The 21,511-nt window shown below is 47.5% G+C and overlaps 1 protein-coding gene across 6 annotated transcripts in view; it reads right to left on the bottom strand.

The window, feature by feature from the left end:
• The window catches only part of DDHD2 (DDHD domain containing 2), a 141,594-nt gene that overhangs the window by 70,523 nt on the left and 49,560 nt on the right, over positions 1-21,511 (bottom strand). For all 6 annotated transcript variants that reach the window (XR_003857057.1, XM_029603926.1, XM_029603929.1 and 3 more), the window contains exons 9-10: positions 7,490-7,560; positions 367-483 (exon numbers count right to left, since the gene is read on the bottom strand). Coding sequence is in view for 5 of the 6 variants with exons in the window: in XM_029603926.1 (XP_029459786.1) it covers positions 367-483; positions 7,490-7,560 (188 nt within the window). In the remaining variant the exon portion in view is untranslated. The remainder of the gene's footprint in view (positions 1-366; positions 484-7,489; positions 7,561-21,511) is intronic.

Genomic DNA, 21,511 nt, shown 5'->3' with positions numbered 1-21,511 from the left:
CGGCACCAGCAGAAATTAATGCCTACCTTTGGGTAGGCGCTAATTTCTTAAAGTAAAATGTGCGGCTTGGCTGCACATTTTACTTACTGTATCGCGCGGGAATGACTAATAGGGCCATCAACATGCATTTGCATGTTGCGGGCGCTATTAGTCTCGGGGGGGGGGGGTTGGACGCGCGTTTTCGACGCGCTATTACCTCTTACTGAATAAGGAGTAAAGCTAGCAGGTCAAACGCGTGTCCAAATGCCGGTTAACAGTGCGCTCCACCTGAGCGCACTGTACTGTATCGGCCTGAAAGGGAGGTTTCTGCACAGACAATGGGGAGTAGGTGGTTTTTTTGTTTGGGTTTTTTTTTTTTTTTTTTACCAGTGCTTCCTTATCAATCTTTTCCTTCTCAAAGGCTATGCAGTATTCTGAGAGCTCCAGCTTCTGAAGGATATCCTGCAGAGTCTCAGCATCTCCCCCGGCATCTTTGTTCAGGTCCTAAGAACACATGAAAAAAGAAAAACAAGGTCTCTCTTTCACTTGTGTCCCCGCTGCACCCACACATTTTCACATGGTGCTTCACACTGCCTCTGTGGTTTTAAAAAAAGATAATCCCCTCATGCCACATCACCTTATTTCAAAACTGTATCAAGCAATGAAGGAGGAAGGGAAATCTATGAAGTTCAAACAAGCAAGGGATAAATGACACTGGCTAGAAAAATATCAGAGAAGGATTGGGACCAAATAATAAAAAAAACCCAAAAAAACCTGTCATGAAAATTCTATATGTATAACATAAGGAAATGGATACAAAATTACATACCACTGGAATTTTATACCAGTTAGATTCCAGAAAAAGGGTTAAGATCATCTGGTGCGTGCTGGAGGGGGTTTGAAAGGGTGAGGTCTTTAACATATGTAGTGGAGTTGCTCATTGATAATGTATTGCAGGGGTGACCCAATCCTGGTCCTCAAGAGCCATAGCTGGGTCTGGTTTTCAAGACATTCACAGTGAATATACTGTACATGAGACTGATTTGCAAACACTGAAGGCAGTGCATGCAATTCTCTCTCGTATGTTCATTGTGGGTATCCTGAAAACTACATCCATTTGTGGTTCTTGAGGACCAGAGTTGGCCACCCCTGATGTACTGGAAGGATGCAACATCCTGGATACATAATGTATGGATTTTATTTTATCCTATGGACTAAAAGAAAATTAGGTCTTACCTTTGATAGTTTTCGTTCCTGTTGTACCACGGATCAGTCCAGACTCCTGGGTTTTGCCCCCCCCCCCCCCCCTCTAGCAGATGGAGACAGAAGTTTACAAACCAAAACTCTGCCTATATCTAGGCTGGTGCCACCTACAGTCTGGCAGTATTACTTAATGTGAAAGCAGAATAATTCAATCATCTCCAACTAACTATATAACTAAGGAGGAGGAATAGCCTAGTGGTTAGAGCAGTGGACTATGAACCAGAAGACCAGGGTTCGAGTCCTGCTATCACTCCTTGTGACCTTGGGCAAGTCACTTTACCCTCCATTGCCTCAGGTACAAAAACTTAGATTGTAAGCCCTCTGGGGATAGAGAAATACCTACAGTACCTGGATGTAAACCGGTGTGATATCTCAATTGAGATCAAATGTCGGTATATAAAAATAATAAATAAATAAATAAACAACAACAACATCGATACTGGTTCACAACCCCCCAACTGGGAACAGAACCCGTGTCACCGATAACGGATAAAGACAGCAACACATTCTGACTGAAAATGCCCAAACACATACCGTACTATCTCTCTCGGCATCAGCAATACCTCCGGGCAGGACTCTGGAATGATCCGTGGTACTACAGGAACGAAAATTATCAAAAGGTAAGACCTAATTTTCTTTTCCCTGTACATACCCGGATCAGTCCAGACTCCTGGGATGTACCAGAGCTCATCTTACTTGGGATGGGATCCGGAGAGGCCCACTCTGAGCACTCCTTCCCCAAATCCCGTTGGTCCTGGAGCCTTGACATCCAGACGATAGTGCCTGGCAAACGTATGCAACGATTTCCAGGTAGCTGCCCTACAAATCTCCTCCGTAGAAATACGGTGACATTCTGCCCAGGACGTGGCCTGCGAACGAGTAGAATGAGCCCGAAGACCCAACGGTAGAGACCGACCCTGGACCATATACGCCGAACTAATGGTCTCTTTCAACCAACGAGCAATGGTAGTCTTAGAAGCCACATTGCCCCGTCTAGGACCACTCCAGAGAACGAAGAGATGGTCAGAGACCCGAAATGCATTGGTCACCTCCAAGTAGCGCAGCAACGTTCGCCGCACATCCAACTTACGGAGATCCCTAGACAATGGATCCGAACTGTCTAGCTGCAAAAACGACGGCAGCTCGACCGTCTGATTCACACGAAAAGAAGAAACCACCTTGGGTAGAAAGGATGAAACTGTACGCAACAACACTCCCGACTCGGAAATATGCAAGAAGAGCTCCCGGCACGACAACGCCTGCAACTCAGAAATCCTTCGTGCCGAGACAATAGCCACCAGAAACACCACCTTCAGAGTTAGATCTTTTAAGGTGACTCCCCGAATAGGCTCAAAAGGAGCGCCACACAACGCCTTAAGGACTATATTCAAATTCCAAGACGGACAGGGCTGTCGAACCAGAGGCCGTAAATGCTTCGCCCCCCTAAGGAAGTGCACCACATCCGGATGAGCCGCCGACGCCCCTTGAATCTGACCGCGCAAGGAACCCAGTGCCGCTACCTGCACCTGCAACAAACTACACGAAAGTCCCTTAGTCAAACCGTCCTGTAGGAAAAGTAGGATATCAGACACGGCCACTCGAGTAGGAAACACGTCCCAAGTGAGGCACCATGATTCGAACACCTTCCAGACCCGCACATAAGACAACGATGTAGGGGCTTTTCGGGAACATAGAAGAGTAGTTACCACCGTATCCGAATATCCCTTGGACTTCAATCTTTGCCTCTCAAAAGCCATGCCGCTAGACAAAAGCGATCGACCTGGACGAAACAAACAGGACCTTGATGCAGGAGATCCGGCACATACGGGAAGCGAATGGGTTCCTCCACCGCTAGATTCAGCAGATCCGTGAACCACGGGCGCCTTGGCCACTCCGGAGCGACTATGACCACTTCCACCGGGTATACCTCGATCCGCCGCAACACCCTGCCTATGAGTGGCCATGGAGGGAACACAGAGTAACACATCTGTCGGCCACGGCAGCACAAGAGCATCTACTCCCTCTGCCGCGTCTCCCGGCGTCGAGCGAAGAACCGAGGAGCTTCGCATTCTTGAAGGTTGCCATCAAGTCGACCACGGGATTTCCCCACCGTGCACAAATGAGTTGATAGGTGGATTTTCAATTGCGAATGAGAAAATCCGCATGAATATTCTCCACCCCGGCAATGTGAGAGGCCGCTATGCTGTTCGGATGCTTCTCTGCCCATGCTATCAATAGCCGGGCTTCGGTCGCAACGGCTTGGCTCTTGGTTCCCCGTTGTCGATTGATGTAAGCCATCGTGGCCGCGTTGTCCAAAAGTACTCTAACGGCCTGACCACAAATCATTGGGAGGAACTCTTGCAAAGCCAGCCGGACCCGCTCTGGTCTCCAGTCGATTGATGGACCAAGACGCCTCCCTCGGGGACCACTGACCCTGCACAGGCTTCCGTAGACAGACTGCTCCCCAGCCATACAGGCTGGCATCCGTCGTGATTACCGTCCAGGCTGGAATCTCCAGGGACACTCCGCGCCTCAAGTTGTTCGGAGACAACCACCAATCCATGCAGTCCCAGGCTGCCTGGGTCAGTGGCAACGGTAGACGAAATTCTTCCGATACCGGGTTCCACCGGGAAAGCAACTCTGACTGTAAAGGCCGCATATGAGCGAAGGCCCAGGGGACCAATTCCAGCGTGGAGGTCATGGACCCCAACACTTGTAAATAGTCCCAGACGATTGGTACCGGCTTGGATAACAATCTTCGAATTTGCCCCTGCAACTTGACCATTCGCTCCTGAGTTAAGGACACCGTTCCCCGACGGGTGTCTAACAAGGCTCTCAAAAACTCCAGCGACTGAGAGGGAACTAGACGACTCTTGGTGACATTGACTATCCACCCCAAGGTGTGCAATAACCAAAGCACCCTCTGAAATGCCGTTCGACAGAGTGCTTCCGACTTGGCGCGAATCAGCCAATCGTACAAATACGGGTGAACCAGCAGACCTTCCCTGCGGAGCTGCGCCGCCACTACCACCATAATCTTGGTAAAGGTGCGAGGCGCAGTCGCGAGTCCGAATGGGAGTGCCTGAAACTGAAAATGTTGCCCCAGCACTGCGAACCGGAGAAACTGCTGGTGCTCTTTCCGAATACCGATGTGCAGATACGCCTCTGTGAGGTCCAAAGAGGCTAAGAACTCCCCCTTTCTTACTGACGCGATTACTGATCGCAAGATCTCCATGCGAAACCGAGGAATCCGCAGACATCTGTTGACCCTTTTCAGGTCGAGGATAGGCCGAAAGGTTCCTTCCTTCTTCGGTACCACGAAGTAAATGGAGTAACAGCCCCGGCGCAGCTCGTCGGCCGGTACTGGGACAATCGCTCCTAGATCTCGGAGACGACCCAGAGTTGCATGCACTGCACGGCATTTGTCTGAAAACCCGCAGGGCGATACTAGGAAACACTAGCGTGGCCGGCAAAAAAAAATCTAACGCGAAACCCTGTCTTATCACATCCAGAGCCCATTGATCTGACATGATTCTGGTCCATTCCTTGAAAAACCGATCTAATCTGGCCCTGACTCTCGGTACGGAGGAATGGACCGTCCGCACATCATTGTGTAGGTTTGCCTCCCTGCACATTCTGACTGGTTCCCGGACGACCGAAACGGTGCCCACGAAAGGACTGCGAATAAGACTGTTGTCGACTTGCACCGTGGCGAAAAGAGGAAACCAAACCCCGAGAGACCCGAGGCCCACGACCACCGCGAAAACTAGAGCGAGAAGCCGGAACCCCCCTGGTCCTCGGTCTGTCCTCTGGTAACCGATGCACCTTATTCTCACCTAAAGACTCAATCAGATCCTCTAATTCTTTGCCAAACAAGAGCTTGCCCTTAAAGGGCAATGAACCCAACCGGGCCTTAGATGTCACATCCGCCGACCAATGACGGAGCCACAATAGACGCCTTGCGGATACCGCGGACACCATAGTTCTGGCCGATGTGCGCAGTAAATCATAAAAGGCTTCTGCACTATATGCAATCACTGCCTCCAAGCGCCCTGCTTGGCGAGCCTCCTCAGGCGAGAGAGATTCGTTAGCCAACAATTGTTGTGCCCAGCGAAGGCCAGCCCGTAATGAAAAATTACTGCAAATAGCCACCCGAATTCCTAAAGCCGAGACTTCAAAAATCCTCTTAAGCTGTATTTCCAGCTTCCTATCCTGTAAATCCTTCAGCACAGTACCCCCGGTCACCGGGATGGTGGTCTTTTTCGTGACCGCAGCCACTGCGGAATCTAGCTTTGGCATGCGCAACATTTCCAAGGCCTCCTCTGGTAAGGGATATAGTTTATCCATGGCCTTTGCCACCTTCAGACCCAAGTCAGGAGTGTCCCACTCCTTAAAAAGCAAATCGGAGGCAGAAAAATGTAAGGGAAAAGCGGAAGGAGGACCCCGGTCCTAAGACGACCGGGTCCATCGCACCGAGACATGACTCTTCCTGAGGCACCTGAATCCCTAATTCCCCCAGAATTTCAGGGATAAGAGGCCCCAACTCGTCCTTCCGGAATAGCCGGATGACCTTCGGGTCATCCCCTTCCGTCTGGGAACCTCGGGTACCCGCGGTCCCCTGATCTCCGTCCCCATCAACCCCCCTCGGGGGCTGGGACGGGAGGTCTGGCTCATCGGTATCCGTGGAGGTATCCGGATCTCCCCTGGCTGTCTGGGGCCGGAGAGGCTGGACCCTGTCCGGGCCCCCTGTACCTGGAATGGCCTTTGCCCGCTTCCCATGTCTAGTGTCCGGAGCGGGATTATCCACGGGCCTTTTCTGGCCAGCCTACGGGCCTTAAAGGCCTTGTGCATCAATAAAAAAAACTTCGAACCAAACGAAGAATCAGAGGATGCCCCGTCATCATCCCCCTCCGATATGCTGCTATCCCCCAGCCTCGGAGATCGGCCCTCCCTGGGACCTCGTGCTGGGGGGATAACCGTGGAGGAGGGTTGTCCTCCCCCCAATCCGCCGGAATCGCGGGCGCCTCGGCTCCCCGAGGCGCAAAAATGGCTGCCGTTCCCGCCGAAATCGCGCTAGGACGACTCACAATGGCGGCTGCGAGACCAGACCGCTGCCGACTTGTCCCCGGAGGACCCGGCGCGCAAAGCCTTACCGTCCTGCGTCCCGATCAGGGCCGAAGACCCTCCCTCTCCCCCTGAGACACAGGAGGAGCAAAGACTGTCTCTGGACAGTCGCGCCTGCGCGGACCCGAAGGCCCGACAGGCTGAATGCTGCGGCATGTCCTGCCTCGGCGAGGGAGGGGAAAAAAAAAAAAAAAAAAAGGAAAAAAAAAAACCACACAATAAAACTTTCCGCGAACGATAGGGAGCCTGGCCTCCCCCCACCGGAAGAAAGGGACCCCAAGAGTAGCAATAGGATATGTAAAACACAACCTTAATTTCCATGTTTTTTTTCCCCCCACGTTACCGGTCACTTCAGGTTCAAGTCCAACTGGGGGGAGTGAGCCAGGCACCCTGGTGTCACCCCCAGTACAGCTAGATCGCCAACATATGGGCCTCTGGCACCAGGGGGGATGGTCCCCTCAGGACCTCGCAACCCCCTGGGAGGCGTAATCCTGGACCAGCAGGCAAGCTTCTGCGGTCCTTAAGACCACCCTGAATCACTATCTCTATCTTTTTTTTTTTTTTCAACTAACTACCACCTAAAGCTTAGATCTCAGCTCAGACTGTAGGTTTTGCACCCCCTCCACCTGCTAGGAGACAGAAGAATACTGCCAGATTGTAGGTGGCACCAGCCTAGATAAGGCGGAGTTTTGGTTTGTAAACTTCTGTCTCCATCTGCTGGGGGGGGGGGGGGGGGGGGCAAAACCCAGGAGTCTGGACTGATCCGGGTACGTACAGGGAAAAACAATTTTGTTAAGATTGGCTATGCCACGTGTTCTTCTTTAAAGGAAAGGTATACTCTTTTAAAAAGGTATATCTACTTGTGTCTAGACAAAAAGAGTACTTCTGCACTGAAGTTACAGGATAAATCTCTTGACAGTTGGCTACAATTAGCTTGGAAGGTGTTTTCCATGGAACTTATCACTTTCTATGTTTAGACAAATACCAGGCTGCAATGAAAGTATGGAAACCTGTTCCTAAAGTTCAGCTTGAAAATCCCTTATCTTTGTTAATGCTGTTGTGCAAAGTAAGCAGACTTCTAGGTAACCAAACCAGGGATATAATTAGCATCTGAACAAATTACCATTTTTGGAGCATCACTGCTCTTCATTGGTTCTTGCTGGTTAGTCAGGAGATCAAACAGAATGAGAGATCCTGTTGGAAACACAGAACAGGGCAGCAGATAAAAAGACCACCCAGCCCATCCACATCAGCTTTATCATCCCTTCCTCTCCCTCAGAGATCCTCTGTGCTTATAATCAAGTTTTCTTGAATTCTTACACAGTTCTAGTCTCTAGCACCTCCACAGACAGGGGAGGGGTCTGTTGCATATATCCACCACCCTTTCACCTTCATCCCATGACCCCTCATTCTGTAGCCTCCTTTCCATTGAAGGACTCACCTCCTACGTTTTTATTCCTTGGCATTATTTAAAATGTTTCTATCATATGTTCCCTTTCCCTCTTGTCCTCCAGTATACATACATATTTAGGTCTTTAAGTCTGTCCCCATTGCTTTATGATGAAAACCATTGACCATTTTAGTAGCTGCCTTCTGGACAGAATTTTCAGTTTACATCCTTTTGAAGGTGTGATCTCCAGAACTGGACAGAGTACTCCAAATGAGGAGTCACTAGAGGCTTATACTGAGACAATATCACCTTTTTTCTGCTGATCCTATGCACCCAAAGCATCCTTCTGGCTTTTGCCATCTGTTTGGCCTTCTGGTTTTTGCTTATCTGTTTGGCCATTTTTTAAAATCACTCCCTATAATGTATTGCTCCCTTGGGGTTTTGCAATCCAAATGCATGATCCTGTATTTGTTAGCCACCAGACTCTAGACCATTCCTCAAACTTCACCAAATCCCTCCTCATGTTTTCCACAGCTTCAAGGTGTCTACTCTATTGCAGATTTTGATATCATCTTCAAAAGGGCAAACCTTTCTAGACAGCCCTTCTGAAATATCACTAAAATGACAAAACCAGTAAAGGAACAGACCAGGACACCATATTGTATATTTATAATAAAGGAGAGCACAGCAGCAAAAGGAAGAAAAAAAATCAAGTTTTCAACCCCACAAACAAATCTTTCCCCGAGCTGAACAAACAACTCCAAGTTTCAATCCCATCTCCAAATGGAAAAGGAGGTATAATGCTTTTATTCACACCACAGATATCATTATGAGACAAGAGTTATTTATTTCCAAGGGACTAATGGGGCCTGCAAATGCAGCTTATTATTTTCAAAATTAAAATGTATTTTAAAATATGATTAGAAAATGAATAACCTCGTCGGGGGTATGTAGCTAGAAATATTTTTAAAAATTCTGTACACATTATAGAAGAAAAACAGATTACCAACCTTAAAGGATACATTGAACAAATTGTGTTTTTACAGGACATGCCCTGATGCTGATTTACCTATTCATTCAAATAAATAGGGGCCAACTGTCAAACTATTCACTTTAGGAACAACTCCAAGGGTAGCTCTTATCCGTGGACCACCTTGCAGCAGTGCTTAAATTAAAAATATACATGTCCTTTCACATTCAAACCTGCGCCAGCTACAAAATGCCTGCGAACCCTGGCAAATGCTTGTATGGAAATTGCAGTTTTCCATAAAATGTTATTTTCCTCCTTGACCTAAAGCATACCCCAGGAACACCTCCTTGAAATGCAGCTAAAAATACTCAAGCTGTAGAACAAAAGCACAAACTTTTATCCAATTTTCAAACAGCCAATTAGCACCCATGAATGGCTTTAAAAACTGTTCCACGTCACTAGGGGTCAGTTTTCAGCAGTTAGCCAGATAAACTTATATGGGATATTAAGCGGCACTGCGCAATGTAGCTGGCTACATATGCTCCATCCCAGAAAGCCCCTGCCTTACCTAGCTACCTTTTTAGCCAGATAAAAGACAGCTGGGATGCTCAGGCCAACTGGATTTTAAATCTTGTGGTTTATATCTGGCTACGTCCACAATTTAGCTGGACAAACTGCTTTAAATTTCGAACCCCTTCCAATGTATGCACTCCAGATTTTTCCTCTGAATTGAGAGAGGAGCATTTCTTTAGCAATAGGCCAGAAACAGACAGGGAGGGCAATTTTCAAAGCCATTTCTGTGCATAAATCAGTGTTTTAATTGTGAAAATGAGGTTTTTAAAAATTGCTCACCCAGATGTGTGTAAAGTTACACAAGTACTGCCTCAATACATATAACATTACCTGCAAATAGGAGACATATTCCCAGGGGAGGTGTTCTATCCCCAGCAGATCTGTATATACTGTAGTTTAACTGTGTTTAGTGCAGTCCTCCCTTCTGAGGATTCTTGATACTGAAACATTATTCGTAACCCATGATAAAAGTCTGTGAGCCTTTGCCTTTAAGAGGAGTCTTTGCCCTTAAGAGAAGTTCCCTCCCCCTCCACTTTCTCTCACTATCGAAAGAGCTTGAATGCCCCTCAATCTAACTTGAGTCTTCCTAGGTGCCTTATAGGCTCAAGGGACTGCCCTTCATGCTCACCCTGTGTCACATGGTTCTTAGGCTCACTGCCATTGGACCTTGCCTCCCTGCCCCCAGCTTGTGGAGGAGTTTCCTTTAGCAGCTCTGGAGAGCTCAGTCTTGCCCATGCTTGCTTCTGAGCCAGCAGTGTTGTGTAAACCCTGTGAAATGATCGGGTTTTTTTACCTTCTTTCTTACTGCCTTCTTCTAAAGACTAAATCAGCCTCATATCCTTCATGCTTCCTCCCTCTACCATAAACCAACTCCTACAACACAAGAGACCTCCTTCTCCCTCCTGCTACCCTGTCTCCAGTTACCAAAGATCTTTGCCTAGAAGCTCACGTTTGAAATGCAACAATTGTAAGTAGAATTTACCTGTACAATAAATAATTTCAAACTTAAAGAATCTTTGTCTTGAGGACTGATTGGAAAGAAAGTTTAGCTGCCTGGATGGTAAACTCGGATGTCTGCCTGACCCAGAACAGAGGGGCTAGGAATAAGTTAGCACCTGCATGCATATTTTTGAAGTGTCAAAAGCATGCACACATTTTTACAGAAAAAAAAAAAGTACATAAACAAATAGCACAGAGGGCTCTAAACTATGGCCCAAGGACCAGATGCATCCTGGGATTTAATTTCACCTGGCCCCCCAGCATCAAAAGCAGAAGGCGCTTGATCCAGCGCAAAGGAAATGCATTCTACCACTACCACCAGCTCAGATACTTGGTCACAAATGCAAGTAGCATATCAGAGTGGCATGGATCATAAGAACATAAGAAATTGCCATACTGGGTCAGACCAAGGATCCATCAAGCCCAGCATCCTGTTTCCAACAATGGCCAATCCAGGCCACAAGAACCTTGCAAGTACCCAAACACCAAGTAGATCCCATGCTTCTGATGCCAGTAATAGCAGTGGCTATTCTCTAAGACAACTTGATTAATAGCAGTTAATGGACTTCTCCAAACCATTTTTAAACCCAGCTACACTAACTGCACTAACCACATGTCTGGAAACTAATTCCAGAGCTTAATTATGAGTTGAGTGAAAGAATTTTCTCCGATCAGTTTTAAATGTGCTACTTGCTAACTTCATGGAGTGCCCCCTAGTCCTTCTATTAGCCGAAAGAGTAAATAACAGATTCACATTTAGCTGCTCTAGACCTCTCATGATTTTAAAGACCTCTATCATATCCCCCCTCAGCCATCTCTTCTCCAAGCTGAACAGCCCTAACCTCTTTAGCCTCTCCTCATAGGGGAGCTGTTCCATCCCCTTTATCATTTTGGTTACCCTTCTCTGTACCTTCTCCATTGCAACTATATCTTTTTTGAGATGCGGTGACCAGAATTGTACACAGTACTTAAGGTGTGGTCTCACCATGGAGCGATAGAGGCCTTAGGAAAATTAGTTCTTACCTGTTAATTTTCGTTCCTGTAGTACCATGGATCAGTCCAGACCATGGGTTGAGCCTCCTGTCCAGCAGATGGAGACAGACCAAAACTGAAAGGGTATCCTATATGAGGACAGAGCCTACCTTGTAGCTCTTCAGTATAACCATTGTCAAAGCAGAGAAAGCATGAAGATAAACACCATGGAAACAAGCAAGCAACAGAACTTGAGAAATCAACAAGAGAACTCTGAAAACATTGAACAAGTAAAAACAGTGAATGAACTCTGTGTATGGACATTCTTGCATGAATGCCCACAATCATCACATAGATGCTTCCGGTGCCTCTTATTAAAGAACACATAGAAAAGAAAAGAATCAGGTAGAATACAGCATGTGAGGAATGGTGTAAGGAGCTTTGAGCGGACAAAAAGACAGGAAAGGGAAGGGCGTCTGGACTGATCCGTGGTACTACAGGTACAAAAATTAACAGGTAAGAACTAATTTTCCTTTCCCTGTACATACTCGGAACAGTCCAGACCATGGGATATATCAAAGCTTCCCTAAACAGGGTGGGACCTTGACAGCCCCGCTCAAAACACCTGACGCCCAATGGAACCAAAAACTGGCACCTGAACATCAAGGTGGTAATGTCGAGCAAAAGTATGCAGAGACTTCCAAGTAGCTGCCCTGCATATCTCCTGCAGATAGACAGACTGGCTCTCCACCCAAGAAGCAGCCTGAGCGCGCAAGGAATGGGCTTAAGGCCCTCCAGGACCGGACGTCCCTGACAGATGTAAGCAGACGAGATAGCCTCTTTTAACCAGTGAGATATTGTAGTCTTAGAGGCCTGTTTGCCCCGGTTGGGGCCACTCCATAAGACAAAAGGATGGTCCGACACTCGAAAGTCATTAGTTACCTCAAGATAACGCATGAAAACGTGTTTCACATCCAGACGGCGTAGATCATCCCCGCCAGGGCTTGCAACGTCCGCAGGAGAGAACGCGGGAAGCTCCACCAACTGATTAACATGAAAGGAAGACACAATCTTCGGTAAGAACGACGGGACTGTCTTAAGAGAGACCCCGGAGTCCGAGAAACGTAAGAAGGGTTCACGATAAGACAACGCTTGGATCTCAGACACCCGTCTGGCGGAGCAAATAGAGACCAAAAACACCGTCTTAAGTGTCAAATCCTTGAGGGTAGAACAGCGAAGGGGCTCAAAGGGAGCCTGACAGAGAGCCCGGAGGACCAGATTCAGACTCCACTAGGGACAAGTGGGACGCAACGGCGGCTTCAAATGTTTGACCCCTTTGAGAAAACGGACAACATCCGGATGAGACACAACCATGTAGCCTTCAAGGCTTCCCAAGAGAGAACAGCGGGCAGACACCTGTACACGGAGCGAGCTGAAGGAGAGACCCTTAGAGAGACCACACTGGAGGAACGAGAGGACTAGCGAGACTGGAGCCAAAAGTGCCATAACACCCGCTTCCTCGCAGACAAGCTCGAAAACCTTCCAAACCTGGACATAGGCGAGGGAAGTAGAAGTTTTGCGAGCCCGCAAAATAGTGGAGATGACGTCCTCAGCATATCCCCTCCGCCTCAGCCTCCGCCGTTCAAAAGTCATGCCACAAGACAAAAGCGAGCCACCTAGTCAAAAAATACGGGACCTTGTCGGAGGAGGCATGGAAAATGGCCAAGACGAAGAGGACCGTCCGACGCGAGGTTGACTAGATCGCGAACCACGGTCTGTGAGGCCACTCGGGAGCTACGAGAATGACCAGATCTCTGTGAAGCTCTATCCATCTGAGCACTTTCCCTATGAGGGGCCAAGGAGGAAACACATACAGAAGGACATCATGCGGCCAAGGAAGGACTAGAGCATCTACCCCTTCCAAGCAGTGTTCCCTCCAGCAGCTGAAAAACCTGGGAGCTTTGGCGTTGTTCATGGTTGCCATCAAATCCAGGTGCGGAGGACCCCACCTGCTGATGATCAGGGCCATGGCGCCAGAGGACAACACCCACTCGCTGGGATCCAAACGCTGACGACTCAAAAAGTCGGCTTGAACATTCTCATTGCCCGCGATGTGAGAGGCCGCGAGGCACTCCAGGTGTCGCTCTGCCCATGCGAGGAGCTGACTTGCTTCGAGGGCCACCAGGCGACTCCTGGTGCCCCCCTGGCGATTGATATATGCCACAGTGGTAGAGTTGTCCGAGAGCACCTGGACATCGTCGAAGCATTGGGAGAAAAGCCTTGAGTGCCAGAGGAACCACACAAGTGTCCAGGCGGTTGATGTGCCAGCGAGATTGGGCCGAGGACCAGTATCCCTGCGAGGCCTGAGACTGGCAAACCACTCCCCAACCGGAGAGACTGGCGTCCGAAGGGACATTCCACAAAGAAGGTGCTTGTGCGATAGCCAGCATTGTAAGTCGCTGATGGTAGAGTCTGAGAGCGGGAGCAGTGTCTGAAACTGTTCCGAAACAGGCTGCCAATGGGACAGCAAAGCTCTCTGTAAGGGACGCATATGCGCAAATGCCCAGGGGACCAAGTCGATCGTGGAAGCCATGATCCCACACCATGGGGAGAGGCATGGAAAAGAAGCTCTGAACCTGATCCATCAGCTTGAACGCTCTCGAGTCCGGCAGAAAGACCTTGCTGACGCGGGTATCGAAGAGAGCCCCCAGGAATTCCAAGACCTGGATCGGTCAGAGATTGCTCTTGGAAAACTTGAAGATCCATCCCAGGGACGAGAGAAGAGCAAGGACACGGTCCACCGCTTGACTGCATAGGGTCTCAGACTTGGCTCGGACCAACCAATCATCCAAGTACAGGTGGACCAGCACCCCGTCCTTCCAGAGGGCTGCCGCCACCACCACCATCATCTTGGTAAACATGTGTGGAGCCGTGGCGAGGCCGAAGAGCAGGGCCCGAAACTGAAAGTGTTGGCCCAAGATGTGGAACCTGAGATACCTCCGATGTTCGGCACGGATCGGTATGTGCAGGTAGGCTTCCTTCAGGTCGAGTGAAGCCAGAAATTCTCCAGGATGGACCGCTGCCATCACCGCCCGCAGGGTTTCCATTCGGAAATGGGGCACTTTGAGGGCACGGTTGACCCTCTTGAGATCCAAGATGGGACGAAAGGAGTCGTCCTTCTTTGGGACCACGAAGTAGATAGAATACTGGTCAGCGCCGTGTTCCGCCACCGGGAGGATCGCCCCCAGTCTCTGGAGTCTGATGAGAGTGTGTCACAGCGGCCCTCTTTTGGTGGCCGCACGGAGAGACTATGTACAGGTCCGGAATGTCGCGAGAAAATTCTAAGGCGTAGCCTCTTTCGATTGTTCCGAGGACCCACTGGTCCGACATAATTTTGGCCCATTCCTCCACGAACAGGGGCAGACGACCACCTAAGTTGGGAACGGAGGGATGGGCCGGCGGATTCTCATTGGGAGGCGGGCTTGGGTGCGGGACAATGGGGAGTAGCATCTCGGAAGGCCCAACGGCCTCGAAAGTACTGAGGCCAGGACTGGAACCTGGAGGAATTTCCCCTAGAGAAGGCACCCCTTGCTCTCGGGTGATATCTTCGTTAACCCCGGAAATGGGTACGAGTAGGAAGAAAGATCTTGCTTGTTTTGGGCGGTCCTCAGGCAACTTATGAACCTTGTTTTCCCCCAAGGATTTAATAAGCTGCACAGGTCCTTGCCAAAAAGCAACTTACCTTTGAAAGGAAGAGTTCCCAGCTATGCCTTGGAAGACGAATCAGCCACCCAGTATCGGAGCCAGAGAAGTCATCTGGCCGAAACTGCCGAAGCCATCGCCTTCGCCTGCACCCTAAACAAGTCGTAGAGGGCATCCGCCCCATAAGCTATAGCGCCATCCAACCTTTCAGCCTGCTCTGCCTCTGCAGACGGGAGGTCTTGGGTGCTGAGTAATTGTTGGACCCATCTAAGGCTTGCCTGCTGCATGAGACTGCTGCAGATCGACGCTCGAACACCAAAGGCCAGGATTTCAAAAATGCACTTGAGATGGAATTCCAGCTTGCGATCTTGGACATCCTTCAAGGCCGTGGCCCCCACCACCGGGATGGTGGTGTGCTTACTGACCACCGTCACAGAAGAGTCCACCTTAGGCATTTTCAATAAATCTAAACACTCCTCCGGGAGAGGATAAAGCTTTTCCATGGCTCTCCCGACCCGAAGACCCGACTTGGGGGCCTGCCATTCCCTGAGGAGCATTAGTTTGTGCATAGGCTGGAAGGGAAAAGAGCACGGCAGAGCCCTGAGGCCCACCAGAACCGGATCAGAGGAAGCTGGCATCATCGCCGAAAACTCGTCCACTGGAGGACACTCAATCCCCAATTCTTGAGAGATGAAGGGGATAAGAGGTTCCAATTCCTCCCTTCGGAAGAGACAGAGGATCCGGGGGTCTTCCCCCTCCAGAGGGGGAGAGGCATTAACAGAATCCGGGTCCTGATCCGGCTCCTGGGCAGGCAGAGGAGTGGGAGGATCCGGGGAGGGGGCCCCCAGGACCACTCAAACCCAAATCGATCCCTGCCCATCCGGAGCCGCTGGGGAGGGAGGAACAGGAAGCCTAGGAACCTTAGCCGGGGGGGAGGGGGGACCAGGGAGGGGGTCAGATTCTTCTTGCAAACTTGCCAAATAGGATTTGTGCAATAAAAGAACAAATTCAGCTTAAAAATGGGGTCTGGCACCTGGGGGGGGGGGGAATCAAGACCTGCCTCAGGCGAGTGAGCGGGGCTCCAAAAAAAAAAAAAAAAAAAAAAAAAAAAAAAAAAAATCGGGTCCTGTGGCTCAGGTTGCTCTGAAAAAGAAGTCGCCGAAAAACCTAAAATGGCCGCCGTTCCCGCAGTTTGACGGCCCGGGAATGGCGCAGCCAAGTGCTTAGTAGGCCTGGTTCGGGTGCCTGAGGGCATCTGGTATGCTGAGGAACCTCCCCCCCCCCCCCCCCCCCCCCCGGCAAACAGCAAGAACAAAGTCCCTCCCAAGAGAGACGAAGAGAGGAATCCCCGCAAGCCAAAACACAGTGGGGATCGCGGCATGGCCCCGATGTGGAGGAGGAGCAGCAATTAAAATCAGCTGGGCTACCGGGGCTGAAGGAGTGGAGGCAGAGACTGAACTCTGCACGCTTCTAAACTCTCTCAAAGGCTGCAGTACTTCTCAAGTAAGGAAAGACAAAAAAAAAAAAAAAGTTAACAAAACAGGGAGAAAGACGTCCCTGCAGGCAGCCTCAGAAACAGGTCATCCCAGTGAAGGGAGACTAGTATGGAGGGAGAGAGAGAGAGGCTGAACAGGGGGAGTGACTGGTACCACCAATTTCCACCCCTGCAGCAGAGGACCACCGGGAATAGGGAGCCAAGGCTATATAAAAAAGGGCCCCGCAAGAGTAAGGAGACAGGGACTGTCTCCTGTGAAGGAGATCCACAGAGTTCAAGCAAACTTTTTTTTTTTTTTTTCCCCCCAATAAAGAATAAATACTTGCTTGATCCAAACAGCATTAGAAGCAAAGGCAGAAAAATTCCCAAAAGGGACAAAGAATAAGACAAAAAGGGAACCACAGGGTGAGCTGTTCCACCTGCTGGAGACAGACAAATACTGAAGGGCTACAGGGAAGGCTCTGTTCTCATATAGGATACCCTTTCAGTTTTGGTCTGTCTCCATCTGCTGGACAGGAGGCTCAACCCATGGTCTGGATTGATCCGGGTACGTACAGGGAAATGATATTTTCCATTTTATTCACCATTCCCTTCCTAATAATTCCTAACATTCTGTTTGCTTTTTTGACTGCTGCAGCTCACTGAGCTGACGATTTTAAAGTATTATCCACTATGATGCCTAGATCTTTTTCCTAGGTGGTAGCTCCTAATATGGAACCTAACATCGTGTAACTACAGCAAGGGTTATTTTTTCCTATATGCATCACCTTGCATTTGTCCACATTAAATTTCATCTGCCATTTGGATGCCCAATCTTCCAGTCTTGCAAGGTCCTCCTGCAATTTATCACAATCCGCTTGTGATTTAACTACTCTGAATAATTTTGTATCATCTGCAAATTTGATTACCTCACTCATCGTATTCCGTTCCAGATCATTTATAAATATATTGAAAAGCACGGGTCCCAGTACAGATCCCTGAGGCACTCCACTGTTTATCCTTTTCTACTGAGAAACTTGACCATTTAATCCTACTCTGTTTCCTGTCTTTCAACCAGTTTGTAATCCACGAAAGGACACCGCCTCCTAACCCATGACATTTTAGTTTCCTTAGAAGTATCTCTTGTGGGACTTTGTCAAACACCTTTTGAAAATCCAAATACACTACATCTACTGGCTCACTTTTATCCACATGTTTATTAACCTCTTCAAAAAAAAAATGAAGCATATTTGTGAGGCAAGACTTGCCTTGGGTAAATCCATGCTGTGTTCCAGTAAACCATGTCTTTCTATATGCTCTGTGATTTTGATCTTTAGAATAGTTTCCACTATTTTTCCCAGCACTGAAGTCAGGCTCACTGGTCTATGGTTTCCTGGATTGCCCCTGGAGCTTTTTTTAAATATTGGAATTACATTGGTCACTTCAGGTACAATGGATGATTTTAATGATAGGTTACAATTTTTAACTAATAGATCTGAAATTTCATTTTTTAGTTCCTTCAGAACCTTGGGGTATATACCATCCGGTCCAGGTGATTTGCTACTTTTTAGCTTGTCAATCTGGCCTACTACATCTTCCAGGTTCACAGTGATTTGGTTCAGATCATCTGAATATTCACCCTTGAAAACCATCTCTGGAACAGGTATCTCCCCAACATCCTCATTAGTAAACACAGAAGCAAAGAATTAATTTAGTCTTTCTGCAGTGGCCTTATCTTCCCTAAGAGCCCCTTTAACCCCTTGGTCATCTAACAGTCCAACAGACACCCTCACAGGTTTCTTGCTTCGGATATATTTTTTAAAGTTTTTATTATGAGATTTTGCCTCTACAGCAAACTTCATTTCAAAGTCTCTCTTAGCCTGCCTTATCAATGTTTTACATTTAACTTGATAATGCTTATGCTTTTTCCTATTTTCTTCAGATGGATCCTTCTTCCAATTTTTGAAGGATTTCTTTTGGCTAAAATAGCCTCTTTCACCTCACCTTTTAACCATGCCAATAATCATTTTGCCTTCCTCCCACCTTTCTTAATGCATGGAATACATCTGGATTGCGCTTCTATGATTGTTTAAAAATACAATGTCCACGCCTGTTGTGTACTTTTAACCTTTGCAGCTGCACCTTTCAGTTTTTTCTAACTATATTCCTCATTTTATCAAAGTTTCCCTTTTGAAAATTTAGTTCTAGAGCTGTAGATTTTCATATTGTCCTCCTTCCAGTCAGTTTAAATTTGATCATGTAGAGGCAGAAAAGGGGGGACAAGATGGCGGCATAGAAGGTACACGGAACGCTCGAGCTGCTGAGTTTTTCTTCTTGGAACATTGTTTTCGCTATGTTGGCAAAGAGGAAAGGGAAGGTAAGAATCTACCCTACAGATACCTTACCTCCCCTGATGCAGCTGGATATCGAGCATTTTTTGTCCCAACCAGATCAACAGGGAGTCTGTGAAACCGCTGGGAGTCCCCGCAAAGGAGAGCGGGGACTCCCTTGGAGGAGACGTCCCTAAGCCCTGACCTGCGCCAGCCTCCGGCTCAGCGGGACCCCAGCAGAGATGCCTCTCAGTCGCTTGCTGATGACGTGGCAAATGGTACTGGGCAGGAGGGGGTTGTTTTGAGCGCGGTGCTTGTTGTGGAGAACTCCTTAAACACTGGGAAGAAACTAACCTCGACGAAGGAGGAAGGAGTGATATTACATCGGGAGACCTACAGAGGAGAGAAAGATCTGAGGTCCCTCTGCAGAATAACCAGGAACAGACGACACCAAGCATTCGGGGTGAGTCCGCACAGTTACCAGTCAGGCTGGAGGTGGTAACCCTGGAGGCAATCTAGGACTTGGTGGCAGAGTTTGGAGCCTCTCTAAACAGGCTTGAAAATAAATTGGACTGTCGCCCAAATTTCCAACAAAAAATTGTGGACATACAAGAACGGACAGATATTATTGAAAATAGGGTTGGTGAAGCTGAGAATATGATTAAATCTAATCAAGCTCTTAATGGGGTTATAGTTAAAGATCAGTTTGCCTGTTTAAGACGCTTGGAGGCAATGGAAAATAATAACAAACATCTTAATATAAGGATTTTGAATTTTCCAAAGGTTGCAGGGGAAATTGTTTATACCACTCTGAAAAAGGTCCTTACCGAAGTACTTGCTTTTCCTTCAGATAATTTTCTCTCTGTGAATACTTGTTACTTTTTGAATAAAAGAGCTTCGGCTGTAGGAACTATTCCTGCAACTATCCCCGTAAACTTAACTAGTTTTCTGGAAGATTCTAGTACAGATGTATTGGAAAGAAACACTTTGTTGGTTTCTTTCATTACCACCCAAGACATCAATAATGTGATGAGAGCTTATTTCAGAAATTTTCCAGTAACCTTTTATGGTCAGCCTTTAAAGATTTATCCTGATCTGGCACAAGTTACCCAGATTAGGAGAAAATAATTTTTTTCCATGAGGCAAAAAGTAATTGCATTAGGTTTCTCATTTATCCTACAAAATCCTTGCAAAAGTATATTAAAAAGGGGTGAAGAGACCTATATATTTTTTCAGTCTGATAAATTACGACAGTTTATTGAAGCAAAGCAACCTACCACCTCTTTCCCAGGTCCTCATAATGGGGAGAGGCCTTTAAATACATAATGTACCGGAATAAAATCTATGTAACTGCCGTATTGTGATGGTTACGTTTTTTATCCTTCTATCTCCTTTGAAATTTTCGCTTGTCCCCAACAGGCTGTTTTTCCTTATTTGCTTTGAAATACAAATTGAACAAATTCTATGTTTAGCTAAATTTAATAACTAGTCATGTGAGATATTGTAAAGAATGATGATCAAATTTTTAAAAAGTTTATGTTTCCAATTTGCAATGTAAAAAACTGATAAATAAAAAATTTTTAAAAAAATTTGATCAAGTTATTATCACTATTGCCAAGTGGCCACACAACAGTTATCTCTCTCACCAAATCCTGCATTCCACTAAGAATTAAATCTAAAATAGCTCCCTCTCTCATTGGTTCCTGAACCAACTGCTTCATGAAGCAGTCGTTTATTCCATCTAGGAATTTGTCTCTAGCATGTCCTGATGTTACATTTACCCAGTCAATATTGGGCTAATTGAAATCTCTCACTATTACTGCATTGCCAAATTGGTTAACTTCCCTGATTTCTCTTGGCATTTCATCATCTATCTGATCATTTTGGCCAGGTGGATGATAGTATAGTGAGAGGAGTATACTCTTACCCAACACGCATGGAATTTCTACCCATATAGATTCTACTGGGCATTTAGTTTTTTTGTATGGTCTTTGTCCTGTTGCACTCTATACCCTCCAGGACAAAGTGCTACACCCCCCAAGAAGCTGATCCTCCCTATCATCACGGTATAATTGATACCCTGATATAGCACTGTCCCATTGGTTATCCTCCTTCTACCAGGTCTCTGAGATGCCAATTATATCTCTCTCATCATTCACTGCTATACATTCTAACTCTCCCATCTTACGTCTTAGACTTCTGGCATTGGCACACAGACATTTCAAAGAGCATCTTTTGTTTGTATTAACAACCTTTTCTTCAACTGATCTGGATTAATTTGGAATTCTTTAGCTCAGGTGATTTTGCTTTTATTGGAACCTCTCTGCTGGGATGCCATAACTCTCCTGTTTCATTAGTATCCTTCAAAGATACATTCCTCAGAACCATACACTGGCATTAGTCCTGCTTGTGCACATAGAGCCACTTGGGCCAAAGACAGGAAGAGAGGCTGCAACAAAGCCATAAGGAATTTATGGGTGCTGTGGAGAATGATGCAGGGCACAGACGAAGGCACCGATGGTACTGCCAAGGAAAACCAGGTACGGCTAGAGGTCTGGGAACTCCCAAATGTACCACCATCTCTTTGAAGCTGCGGAGCAGGAAGCAGACTATGAAGACGCAGAGTGCTGCAATACTTATTATTATAACCCAAGTACCGCAAGGTATCTCCCCCTGGATTAGCATCTCAAGAGGAGGTTGTTTTGCTTATACCATGATTGCCTCTTTCTACAAGT

This window comes from Rhinatrema bivittatum, chromosome 5, assembly GCF_901001135.1.
Source record: "Rhinatrema bivittatum chromosome 5, aRhiBiv1.1, whole genome shotgun sequence".
Classification (NCBI taxonomy): Eukaryota; Metazoa; Chordata; class Amphibia; order Gymnophiona; family Rhinatrematidae; genus Rhinatrema; species Rhinatrema bivittatum.
The sequence above is the reverse complement of the archived record's forward strand: the minus strand, read 5'-3'. Positions and strand labels throughout refer to the sequence as shown.